Raw genomic sequence first — 14,430 nt, forward strand, 5'->3', positions numbered from 1 at the left:
CCTTCAATACTATCATACAGTTCATACTCCTAGATATTGTCACATCCAAAGGCTTTTAGACCCTCAATCGCAAGGAAGCAAAATGAACTAAACCAAATGCTATGCATCCATGCATAGTTTTGAAGTCCAGTATCTCTCCAAAAAAATAACATAATTAAACCATAGTGACTATACAACAAATCTGTGATGATGCAATCCTTTTAATTAACAATCAGTATGGATTTAAACTAGGCAGACAGCAGTTTAACAGAAGCCCTAGAAGGTTCAAACTTCCATCACTAGGTTTTAGATGCTCAATGCACAGTTAAAATTTTCCCTTTTTTTCTCCTACTGGTTTATGTGCAATCATCTGAATCAATGACGTAAACTTTTTCCTTATGCAACTTAATAAGATGAAGTAATCAAAATATTTAGAACAGACCTGCAAACAAGCAAAGCATCTTCAGTAGAAGTCCGTTCATGCAGATACATAACAACAAGTTTTTTAGCACCAGTCAGAAGCAACAATTCCCCAACTCTATTGAGGGAAATATGATGGACCATGAAGCCCAGATCAATGCTTGCATGTAAGATCTGCACACGGAATAAATACTCAGCAAAGATAGCTACCAATCAGGATATGTGGATATCTTCAATTAAAACAAGGTAGTGAAACAAAGATGTATAATCGTGCAACTTTTTTTGCTCTTGATCACATTCTTTTAGTTGTTGGGGACATTTAAGTTGATTTTGCCCTGTTATTTGTATTTGATGCATGCACGTTGTATTGCACTCTCATTCTTAAGTTAATAGTAACAAATTCTATGTTACTTATGGAAGTGTTTCATTGCTTACATAGTTACATGGCATCAGAGATACTGGAAGACATTGTAGACAGCCTTGATGATTAATCGACAAAACAATTTTCCACCTAAATCATTTGTCATTCCATTGCAGTGAATTGCATATAGAAGTTGTGATTAACAATTCCCCTACAGTGGGAACTGCTATTGAAAAAAAGAATTGTTGCATTGACTTTTGTCCATTGACCCAAAGTATAATTACACAGGTCTCAGGCAGTCATTTAGTTTAAAAGGCTAGAAACCCCGCCATACCATTGTGTATTTTGCTCCTTGAAAATTCCCTTTAAATGGGTTGTCGTTGTCATTTGATTATATCTTTGTTTCCCAAACAGTGCAAACACATTTCAGGAAAAGAAAAGGCCTACCCATCACACTTCCGATCAAATACACCATGAGAAGATCCATTCTAGAGTAAATTCATACTACTAGAATCACAAAATGAACTGCATACCCTAGCAGGAAAAACATGAGAATACTACTCGTTCAAGCTTCGTATGGTATTATGCAATGATTAATTACTTAAGTTACATATAATAACAGGATATAAGCTTAAGACCCAACTGGATTAATAACACTGAAAGAGTCATGGAACTTGTGCAACCTAAATATGGCTGTCTTCATAAACAAACTTTTTACTTAAATGTGGTTGATTCTTCACAATCAAACCTTTCTCTTCCCAACCAATGCACAAAATCGTAAAGCAAAAATAGTGTAGATTTAGGGGTCGGGGCAACACAAAACCTAAGGCCTCTGTATCTGGTCTTGACTACATGTAGACAAATTTAAACACCAGGATTAATCAAGAACATTGGGAAAAAGTGGTTGGCTCTCTCAAAGCATTTTCTTCGGAGTAAGACCACAAACTACACCGACAATGGAATCCTTTACGAAGCCACAATTTTATTCTCAACCAAGGGTAGTTTAGAAAAGTAACTATGCTTAATGTAAGCCCACAGACTGCCAATTAGTTTCTTTTTGTTGCTGATTAATCCTGGCTTGCTGAGGAATCGATATGCCGAGGTTAGCCGCTTCTTCCCACAGTTAATACGATTTGCAGAGGAAATAGGTCACCGACTACAATGAGAGCTACTATGGTGGAAGAGACTCCAAGTGTTTAAAATGTTTAGCGCAATCATATTCCCTACCATCTTCTAATTAGATGGGACTCGAGTGGAAGCAAGTACGAGTGGTTTTTTGCGCTTCCACATACTTTATGTAATTTAAAGTAGCCATGAGGGTCGATATTCCACATATGCGAACCAGTTACAAACGAGGGTAGGCAACAACAGCAGATTCAGAACCAATTTATTACAGGTTTCTCGTAAATTTGATCATTGGGAGAAAACGAACGGCGGCCCCAATAAGCCCACACAACTTGACTCGGCGCATATAAGAGTAGAATGGAAGGAAGCCCTAGCGTCACCCTGATAAAAGCCAAGAGCTTCCTACCAACATTTATCCTTTAACGATAACAAGAGAAACGATCCGATACCATAAATTCAAAAGCACAAACTCAGTAGGAGAAGAGAATGGGAGATGGAACAGACTGAGAAGAAGAAAAGAACCAACCTTGAAATTAGAAGCAGCTTCCATGGAATGGCCGTTGAACCTAAGGGTAAGGCAGCAGAGGTGACGTTTTTTTGGATCCCAAATGTAGAGGTGCTGTGAGTTTGAATCCCAGGCCATGAAGTTTAAAGGAAGGCGCGGAGAGGAAGGATGGTGAGGGAACGGGGATCGTGATCTGCGCACGAAGACAGGGTGGATTTGCAACGGCACCCATTCTTCTACTTCTACTTCTACTTCTACTTCTTCTTCTTCTTCTTCTTCTTCGTCGTCGTCGTCCCTCAGGCTGATGTGAAGTCCAGCCGATGCCTGGAGTGGGCTTTTCCGTTCCATGTTCTCTCTCTCTCTCCGAGTGTGGCTGCTGAACAATTTGGGGGAGATTGGGGCACAGCTGCACAGATGATTACGTGAGGGCCAGTTGAGGGTTCACGCGGGGTGTAACTGTGTAAGTAATTATAAACAAATCGGATACGGCCCAGAACGTGGTGTATCTGCATCCGACTCTAAGAAACGAACCCCTATCTGGATCCACGTCCCAAACATTTCCGTCATAATGCAGTTCAATAAGGATCGGAAAACTTTATGTTAATACTGAACCCGGTAAGAAAAGGTGGGCATCAAAGGTTTTTTTTTTTTTTAATGTGAAGAGTATAAACAGATTGGATTATAACCGGTTTCATATTGCAGACTCGATTAAACGCGTTTCCCTTGAATGGGAGTAAATGCGAGTGAATTTTTGGTCGCGTGGTTTGGTTTAGATTAGGGTGTTCGTGGCAGGACTCGGCTCGTCTGGCTCATGCGAGCCAAACGGAGCTTGAGCTTGTATGAGCCTTAGCCAGACGAGCCGATAGCTGACTCGTTAAATAAAGAAAACTATTTTTTTAAAGGTCCATAGTGAAAATGCAGACCCTGCCCTTTTAGTTGCCTACATACCCAACTAAACCAATTGAGCTATCATATGTTTTTGACATGTATCACACATAAATCCTATATAAGCTCGTCTAAATGAGCCTAAGCGAGCCGAGCCAAGGCGAACATCCATTATTCATGCTCGGCTCGGTTACACTATATGATCAGCTTGTTGCTCGTCTCACCAAACCAACTTGATGATCATGGACAAGATTCAGTCCGTTCATAATCGATTTGGGTATTGACCGGTATGGACCACTTCCTACGTCACACGGACACTCCATATCCCTTTCTATACTATTCCTAATGGGAAATATTACATAAGAATCCCAACTCCACTTTAAACCTTGTAAGAAAGAAAAGCTGCATAAGAAGGCTTAGACCTGGAAACAGACGCAAGTTCATTATTGAATTTGAACCCCAATTCATGCACATGAGTGGATTCAGACTAGTTTCTTATTCAGATTTCAGTTTGATCGGATGATTTTCAATCCATAATCCAACTTCAATTGACATAGATCGGATTCGATTAGGTTTGGGTGCATGACTGCATGGGTACAGGTATAGAGAAGTGTAGGGAGATTAGGGTGGATGCACGTTCACTTTTTGGGTGCAGACAGTTAAAAAGGGCACTTGCACCACCCTTCTATGTTATTTCTTTCACCAAGTTATTAGCAGTTAAGACGTAGAACCCGTCAAGGCAAAGAACACTACCAGAGAAAATTTGCGATCTGCACGCATGAAAGACTGAGTAATACTTTTAAAATCTAGAGATGGGATGCCAAACAGTGTAACTACAAAAAAATGACCACTAATTTGACACGTTTTTCAAAATGCCTTATAATTTTCGATATTCTCCTAGTATCCAAAATCACAAATACCCAACTTTGTTAGGACCTTTTTACTATTCGCAATTGCGAATTGATGGGTTATTCCAATAAAATTGTACCTCTCATCGGTTAGTGCAAACTCTCACTTAAATCCAAAATCGCATGTTTTCTTATGCGGACCTCACGAACTCGCATAAATTTATTTATGAACATTCGATGAAACTCTCTTAATTAACATCACAAATATCTTACATAATTCGCATATATAATATAAACCTTGCATAAATTTATTTGTGCATATTTCGTTAGACTAAAACCACTAAAATTGCAAATATTCCACTTGTTTGCATATACTTCACAAATTTATATAAACATATGTATGAACCTCTACTTAAACTGAATGTCGCAATATCACAAATATCCTACTTAAATATTTGTGAATTTATAACATATATACAAGATTTTTTATTTTTTTACGGAGTTCGTGATTCATATATAAACTCATTTTTGTACCTAGGATTTCTTTTTTTGTTTGTGTCTGCAAAGAACTTCCCTATAAAATGCTCTACATTGTTTAGCACCCTTTGCATTGATTTTCGTGTAATTTGGTACTACATTTCGAAGAGATTACGGTATCATCCTTGTCATCAGCTTCCCCATCTGTAGATTCGAAAGGTGAGTTTCATATATATATATATATATATATATATATATATATATATATATATATATATATAATTTGTTTTTTACTCTAAATTTTTTTCTTGCTTTTTTGTAGATATGATCATTTAATAGCCTCATGCATATTTTTATTTGGTTGTTGCTATGAATACTTTTTATATGTTTCTCAGTGTTGTCATCAACTTTCTCAGTCACCGGATTTACCGTTTAGGATTTTTTTATAGATATATATATTTATTTTTGTTATATATGATTTATGATTATTTGTTTATTATTTAGTTAATATTTGTTGTTCTTGTGTTGGTGTAATGGGGCTAGGGTTCACTCTGCACAAACATTGAAGATCTATAGTGGTTGTCATAGGCAGTCAATAATGGCGTTTGAAAAAGCTAAAGTGCACTATCGTAAGTCTGATTACTCGAATTGGAGAGCTACAGTGGTCTCAAAAAATAGTAGCCTTAAGAAATTTATGGCTTTGATATCTCATAGAACCAGATATGCGGAAGACTTATTGAGCCTCTGATATAGTTATTCTCCAAAAGTAAACATCCAACAAATATGAATAGATATTTTTTACGATGATGATGTAGAATCTATGTTATTTAGTGGTGAAGTTTACATGGAGGTATGCAAAGTTAATCAATGAGCAATTAAACAATATGTAGTTGATGAATGAAATGATGTAAATCATGTGAAGAATGTGCAATCAAGCTCAGTCATTTGTTGATCATCCAACTATCTCAAACAATGAATGATATTGATATGGTACATGATAAAAAAACCACTGTAAAGGATGTAGAACAACGTGGACAAACCAGTGTCAGTGATCTTCATTACAGTAATTTGAATGACATGCAACCTTCTCGGTCATACAAAAAAACTATGTACAAGTTATAATTTTTATACAATTTATAGTTGAGATGTAGGTGTTATCATGAATGTGATATTTTGAAGGTTAATCTTGAATATTGAAAATACAAGAATGTTGCATGGGCGAAAGCACATGAAGTGATTGATATAGTGAATTTTGATTTAGTTTGTACAACCGAACAGTCAATTAGAAGTAGCAGTGATCATGTTGACAGTGAAGAATCATATGATATCGATGATGATAAGTATACCATATTGATAGGAGAAGACGAAGACAGTAATGACATGGGACAAATAATGATGGGTGAAAGTGATGCACCAATGGCATTTGAGAAGTTGATCCCTTGGTATGTTATATAATTATATGAATATTTGTTGGGCAGTATAATTGTTTTATATTTTTATACTAATGAGACATGGTTGAATAAGTTCTCGTTCAATGGATTCTTATACAACGAAGAGCAATTAAAAATCATTGAAGCAAAGGCATTTGTATGACCAATTACATAATGAAAAACTTAATGATTGTGAATAATTCCAATGTTGAACAACAAACTCAAACAATCGAAAAATTGTTTTAGGCAAAAGGTTTAATGATATCCAGAACTATTGCGAGTTTTTGAAAAATCATATGATTATGAATAACTATAAAGCAAATTTTCTAAATATCTAGAATAATAGAGTCATTGTCGTATGTATGAGGAAGAACCTGCAGATGACAGTTGATTGCCCTTGAAAGATTCATTGTACAAAGGTACGCAGAGCAGAGTTCTTTAAGTGAAGAAGTATCAAAACGAGCATACATATGTGAATCATTGGGCAACCTTGTAGTGGAAAAAGTCTCTTTCAAGTGGATTTCAGGTGTTATTCACAAACACATACATGATAACCCGAAGATAACTCTAAAAATCATGAATAACATCAGTCACAAGAAAGGTGTAGAGGTTATTTACAAACAAGAATGGTGTGAACATGAACAGACTAAGGAAACATTATATGGTTTATTCGAAGAGTCTTTCAGAATGTTTTTTGCCTATTTGGATCATTTGATGAAGGCTAACCGATGATCGTTAGAGTACATTCAGACCAATCAGAAAGATCAATTTCATTTTTTATTCTTATCCTTTCGTTCAAGCATCAATAGGTTTTTGAAAGGATGCCCTCCAGTTCTTATGGTAGATGGTGCATTCTTAAAAGAAAGATACGCGAGTATATTGTTGTCAGCCTATAGTATTGATTTTTGTTGTGAGATATTTTCGGTAGCATTTGTAGTTATTGATGAGGAGTCAAATGAGTCATGAGCATGATTTTTAAAGCATCTAAAACATAAATTTATACACTTCGACAAGTTTAAAGAGAGATGAATATTGACAATTATCTTATTTAGGCATGAAGGTTTAAAGCATGTTATCTTACATACATGGCCTACATGTCATGTTGGATATTACATAAAGCATTTGACGAAAAAAATTTCGAAGAAATTTAGTTCACCACTCAGTGCACTTTAGTGGAGTGCAGCTCCTAGTAGCTATCTCGATCCTGCTGGAATCGAAACAAAAATGTTTTTATGCAATAAGATCCTTAAGGAGCTTCCACTCATTGCTTATGGCATAAGATAAGCTTTATGCCTTTCTGCTCAAGGCATCTACAACAACATTAGCTTTTTCTGGATGATAAGATATCAAGAAATCATAGTCTTTTAGAAATTCTAACCACCTTCTTAAACTTATATTTAGATCCTTTTGAGAAAAAATATACTTGAGACTCTAATGTCTGGACTCTGTACAGATAGTGTCATCATATCTTGAGAGCAAATACTATTGCTGCTAATTTAAGATCGTGAGTGGGATAATTATACTCATGCACCTTCAACTGACGAGAAACATATGCAATCACTTTCCCTAGTTGCATTAGAATACATCCTAGGCCTATTTCTAAAGCATCATCATATACAACAAATCCTCTGTGGCCTGATGGAAGTGTAAGCACAGGGGTTGGGGTAAACTTCTCCTTAACCTCCTAAAAACTTTCTTCACATTACTGCGTCCATACAAATTTGATTCCTTTGTCAAGCAATTTTATCATAGGAGTTGCTATCTTAGAGAAATTCTGAATAAATCTTTTGTAATATCTAGTAAGTCCTAGGAAGTTGCTAATGTTTGAAATATTTTTTGGTTGCTTCTAATTCAAAACTTCTTCTACTTTGGCAGGATCCACAGATACTCTGCCTTTTGAGATCACGTGTCCCAAAAACATGACTTATTCTTACCAGAATTCATACTTTGAAAATTTAGAGTACAACTTATGCTAAGTATCTCCAAAACATTTCATAGATAGTCTCTATGATATTCGCATCTCGAAGAAATCAGGATATCATCAATAAAAAAATCATGAAAGAGTCTAAATATGATCGAAATATTTTATTCATCAAATCCATAAATGTTGTGGGTGCATTGGTTAGCCCAAAAGGTATCACCAGAAACTCGTAATGGCCATGATGCATTCTTAACGCCATCTTATACACATCGGATTCCTTAATCTTCAACTGATGATAACCTGATCTAAGATTTATCATGGAGAAGACCTTTGCATCTCGAAGTTGATCAAATAAATCATCTATGCATGGAAGAGAGTACTATTTTTTATAGTTACTTGATTCAGCATACGATAGTCAATGCATGTACTTATTTTCTTAAATTTGAGAGCAAAATGAAGATGCATACAATAATGTTATCACTAATGTGCAACCGAAACATTAGGCTAACAGTCACTTTCCAACAAAAAGATATGTGTGCTTAACATCTAATATAGCGAAGAGCTTCAATTCATGGATTTTCGCCATACGTGACAAGCTCTTAATTTTTCTTATTGAAAAACTTTGTTTTATATTGATGAAACTTTTTGAGAAAACAAAGAATGTTAGGCAACATATGACAGACATTGTGGTACCGAAGGTAAAAGAAAAACTAGAGGAACTGAAGAAAAAAGTATAACAAATACGTGTGCAAGTAGTGCATTGCCTTCGACATCGATACGAAGCCCGAGACTGAACTCACAGTTACATTGTTGATTTTCAAAAGCACTTGTGCTCTTGTGAAGAGTGACATGTTAGCACAATTTCCTTGAAGCTGACAAAGTAGCACTTACACAATTTTGCATACTTATAAAACTTAAATTTCCACCATTTATGTTGCAACTATTAATTTCTTTCAACTAGGGCAACAAGCGTTGGGTTCTTTGAGAAATGAACATAAAGGAAAAGGACTTCATGTTATACAATTTTGCATAAAACACATACTTAGCATATAAGAACCTCAAACAAATAGTACGATAATATAACTTATTCAATAATGTACTCACTTTGTTGTATATATTTGTTATCTTGTTTTCTTGCATATGTATTGCAAGTTCATTGTTTTTAGTGCAGTTTGGGTACGATTGTTACAAAGATTGGATAAAGCAGACTATGGAGGGTATTCCTCAACAAGAAAAATGAGTAATTACTTTGTATATGTTTATTAACTCAATTCGTACATGTATATATTTTTGACTTATCATACGATTGTTACATGTATGATCGTAGTGTATTTGTCCTAGTATATATATAGCACTTAGGTAGAAACTGAGGATTGACTTTCATGCATGTATGTATTTATATGTCATGTTTGATATTCATTGTAGTTAGTTTGCTAATAACCTTTTTTCATCAAGATGTCATAGATATAAGAAATCGTATAATCAACTTTTATAAGCACATAAAAAAAAGGCTTCTGAGGGTACAAAGACCGATGAAAAGGAAGAGGTTAAGGAGACATCAGTTAGTGAGGTGGCGAGTGTCGATGTCTCGATAGCTGAGTTGTGGGCACTTGTGCGTTCAATGTAAATTTGTATTGTAAACTTCAAACGTTAAGGATGTAAATGCACACACACACATATGAGTCGTGGACATTGTTGCACTTCTTTTATTGTTTGTAAAGTTTAGATTCGGTTTTTGCTTCGATTTAAGAAATTTTATTGTTTTATGGTTTGTACATGCACACACATGTATGAATGAATATATGAACATGTATAAATGAATGTATGAGTAGGTTCATTTTGAATAAATGAATGCTAATAAATTTATGCACGTATTTACTGGAATAAGGAAGCTCACATAAAATAATTATGAAAATTGACAAATATTTGCGAGGATGAAGAAGACCGCATAAAATAATTACAAAAATAGATAAATATTTGTGATGATAAGACAAATATTTGTTGACTCTCAATTATTTTATGCGGCATGTCTCATCATTGCAAATATTTGTCATTTTTTGTAATTTTTTTATGCGAACTTCTTTATCTTCGTAAATATTTGTCAAATTTTCTCATTATTTATACACGGAGTCTTAAATTGAATAATCAAATTGATGCAAAATAAATATTCTCGAGATTCAAATTAGTGGTTCACATGTCACCCCCGCAGCATCCTGCAACCGCTCTTGCCTGTTCACTCATTACCTGTATTTGTATAAAATGCAGGAGTCAGACTACGATGAGTCTTAGTAGGAAACACACTAAACATGGATGCATATACGAAAACCAAGTGCACATAGCATTAAATATTATTCTAAACAATTCTATTGTACAAATAAATTCACAAGGAATTCAACTAAACATGTATAGATAATATTTGTTTACATGTCATAAAACAATATTAGTATCATGATTATACATATGAATTATTAAGGCATCTTTTACACAAGTTTTCAAATATAAATGTGATCAAGTTTAAGGTTTTATATTTCTCCTTATTACCCTCCTGCAAGTAATCACTGTACAATCATAGCCTCAGGGGAGACAACTCAGGTGTTTGTTATGTCATGTATTTTTAATTCCTCAAGTGACTTAATGAGATTGATCTATTGAGGGCAATTCATGACTGAGAGAAAACCTACCAGTGGCCGAGATTCTGAGGAAGCATCCTAACTTTTCTACAGAAGACATAAACCTACCACATATGACATATTGGTAGTTCTGGTTTATTAACTCTGAGGGACGTTATTGCTCTCAATTAAACACAAGGCAGTCCAACAAATATTTGTACTACCTACACTCTCCAAAGTAAGCCTAAATCTAAATGGGTTATTAGATGTTATTAAAACATAGCTTCATACATTTTTATCACAAGTGCCCACATAGCACCACAAGGCTCTAGAAGCCTCAGGTACTCCTCAAAGGTAACTTGCCACATTGCTCTTCAGGTATTAGCATCATACTGCACATCTTGGTAGTCATACAGTTCCTTAGCTCAACAATTTTATAACTCATTCATTATGCTCAAGTCCTTTAAACAATTTGAGTATCTTGCCCGTGAAGGAGATCCCAAATTATTATGTATGCATGTGTGCATTTATTAACATAACTAGGTGCACTCACAACACTCACATTGGGTTCTCAACAACCCCTTCTCACTCAGGAGCGATCCCATGTGCATGCATTTTTTCATGCCTTGCAATACAATCTTATCACATGTCACCATACATTCATTTGTGCACCTATAACACCGTACTAGTTCCTTGAACCACAATTTCATTCATAAGAATATACATCCATATATCTTCATGTCTTACAACACATCATACATAAAATTATGCAACATGTCATATTCGTGCTCTCAAGCACTAATTTGGTTCTTTGAATGATAAGCTCATACATGAGCATCCATTTATGCAAGCATTCATTTAAGATCTAATAACACATAACAACCATACATAAACTAACATGACATGTCATAAACCTATGTTGCATAACATTATTCATTTAGTTTTGTAATAGAAAAATTATAGCATAGGCATAATCACATTGTTCATAACTGAAACGATCACTATACATCATTTTTAAGACCACACATTACACCCTAACCAATAATGTGTCTATTTGGTTTAGTTCTTGACATCATTCATATCCAGCTGGTTCACATTCTAAACCATTACATTCATTTAAACATGAGTTTTAATTAGGAAGTGCAATGGCAAAATTTAACAGTCGGTGTAAATTCTATCATGGCTAGAATACATTAAGATTAAAATTAAAATTTTTACAGTAAGTGCTCAAATGTGTTAGCTAACTACAACAAAAAACCTTGCTTCAAACTCATTATGAAACAAGGAGAAATAAATCTTTTACCAAAATTGTTTTTCTGTTCACAGAACAAAACTATCTGGTTTGGCTTTACCAAAAAACTATAAGCCCATGAATTTGCAGAATGAGATAAATTTTGTAAATTTTATTATAAATAGCTGGGTATGATAGGAAAATCCTCCACAAAAATTAGGTCTAAAATCCATTTTATTTGAGAATTAAAATTCATGCACTACAATCTGTTTTTGTTCTTGGACAAACTGCAACTCAAAAATTGCAAGTTTTTATAACCAACTTTCATAATTTTTAATTCACAAACCGAAATGATTCTATGCCTCAAATTTTTACAGTGTCTTCATCAACATATATACATGGAGTAGATTGAGAGAAATAAAATTTAAAATCACAAGTAGTCATTACAAAATTTCTGTCAGGACATAAATTTTGTTGTAACTTGCAGAGGTCGTATTTTTGAATTCAACCTCAAACGTACTCATTTTTTTTAGACTTCCTCTATGTGTCTGAAACACCCTCTCTAAAATTTAAGAATTTTTGGATTTATTATTTGGAGGAACCAAGTGGTTCTTTCAAACTAATCTGAATCATAATTATAGGACATAATGCATTTTGTAATTAATACATAATTAATTGCATGTTTTCATAAAAAAATAATATAAGCATGCATTGTATTGATTTTAATTTAATAAAACACACCATACATAGGCATGAACACATAAATCTCGGAGTTCACATTAATAATGAAAATCAACACAAGATCCAACTCAAAAATCATGAATTTCATATAGCTAATTTTTAAAAAAAAAAGCCTTTTCTAAACCAAGAATCATTTTTTTACCAAAATGGATTTTATTCTTCAATTTTTTCAACCAATCATGCATATCTAATATCAAATCATCAAGAACCTAATCTACCACATGTTGTTCATGAATAATCTAACACAAAGCATGGATCAAGAATCACCTAAATCGATTTTATAAAAGAATTTTATTGATTTAAGCAACACTCCATAAACGATTTTGGAGTTTGAAAACCCCATTCTCAATATAATATCAGTCCTTCTGTGGCTGATATTCATATTGGTGTGTATCTGACAATTCTCCCATAACACTCACATACTCCTTAGCATCGAGCACACATCCATGGTTAGAGTGCACTTAGCTCGAAAAGCCGAAATACGAAACTGAAACAAAAACCAGGACCGTAGGGGTTCTTCTTTGATGAACACCTCCTCCTCTTGGTTGCACCAACAATGGAGGACCACCAACCAGCTCAAGACCTTCCACGAACTCCAATGGAGGGTGTGGAAGAGGGAAAAGAAGAAGAAAATGAGAGAGAGAGAGAGAGAGAGAGAGAGAGAGAGAGAGAGAGAGAGAGAGCAAATAAAGAAGGGGGGGTGTGTGAAAGAGGGTTTTTATAGCCCTCTTGGGCCTCTCAATTCAATTCAGATGGTATGTCCTCTCTGTCATCCCTTGCTGGATTCCCAATTGGCTTAGGAAAGTCCAAATCAATTGGGATTTTACAACCCTATTGGTTTTCAATTTAATTTTTTTCTTTCTAATTTATTTTAGATTTTATTTTCTTCTATTTAAGCAAGGTAGGTGCGGACGTCCCACCCCTTTGGGGTCTGATTTCCATATGGGAGTCCAGAATATTATGGTTCAAAATCCAAAACCAAGTTGTAAAAACCAGGGTTGGGTTCGAATCCTAATTTGTGTTTCACATGTTGACACAACATGGCAGACACCAGCACCTGATACACCACGAGCCTTCATCGCCACATTCAAACATATCTCACTTACAGAGTAACATCATTTATGTTTTTTGTGATTTTGATCTCTAGTGTGTAATTTCTTTTTCTTAGTTTCTCATTATTTCTCTGTCAATTTTCAACATGAATTTGGCATTTAATGTGTGAAATTATTGTCCTAGAATTTACACTTTTCAGATCACAATGATGTCTTGCTACTTCAGATTGTGAATTTTGAACATACACACATGCATATAGACAAACACAATCCTACCTTCTTCCGTATGAACTGTTTTTTGTGAGTTTTCTTTGTTTTGGAAATTTGACCGTATAGATGTATTCTACATGCTTGATTTCATAGGAACCAGCTCTTGGATCGTCTGATTACGACATGTAGGTTTTTATAAGATTTGAAAATCAACGGCTTAAAATTTTCATAAATATTCAAGCCTCAAAAAATAGCAGTTTTTTGTCAGGAAAAAAGTGACCAAGTGTTGATTCCTAGCACATGGACCACAGTGAATACATCTGAAGGGTCAAATTTACAAAAAAATTGTGCTCAAATTGCCCAGGAGATCCTTATTATGCTGGGAGGCCCACATAATCAATAAACATGAAGAAGATGTGGGGTTGCAATTTGAACAAATAGATGCAGAATTTTAGTTGAGACTGGCAGTGGTTTGGCTGAGATGCTTATCACTAGGATCATTAACCATGTATGATACAAGGAATATTAAAGTATCACATGAGAAATTGTGATAACGCTGGGACGGTTAATATCCTCTTCTCCACCATTTTTCTCCATAAATTGATAAGGTGATTAAAGGGGAAAGGCAATAAGAGA

At 34.7% G+C, this 14,430-nt stretch overlaps 1 protein-coding gene across 1 annotated transcript in view; it reads right to left on the reverse strand.

Moving 5' to 3' along the window:
* Positions 1-2,827, reverse strand: part of LOC149840038 (nuclear pore complex protein NUP88-like) — a 37,696-nt gene extending 34,869 nt beyond the window's left edge. The window contains exons 1-2 of the mRNA XM_090004320.1: positions 2,412-2,827; positions 422-573 (exon numbers count right to left, since the gene is read on the reverse strand). Of these exons, the coding sequence (XP_089860446.1) occupies positions 422-573; positions 2,412-2,738 (479 nt within the window). The 5' untranslated portion in view covers positions 2,739-2,827. The remainder of the gene's footprint in view (positions 1-421; positions 574-2,411) is intronic.
* Between the last annotated feature and the right edge of the window lie 11,603 nt (positions 2,828-14,430).

Source organism: Nuphar pumila, chromosome 4, assembly GCF_984573655.1.
Source record: "Nuphar pumila chromosome 4, dmNupPumi1.hap1.1, whole genome shotgun sequence".
Lineage (NCBI taxonomy): Eukaryota > Viridiplantae > Streptophyta > Magnoliopsida > Nymphaeales > Nymphaeaceae > Nuphar > Nuphar pumila.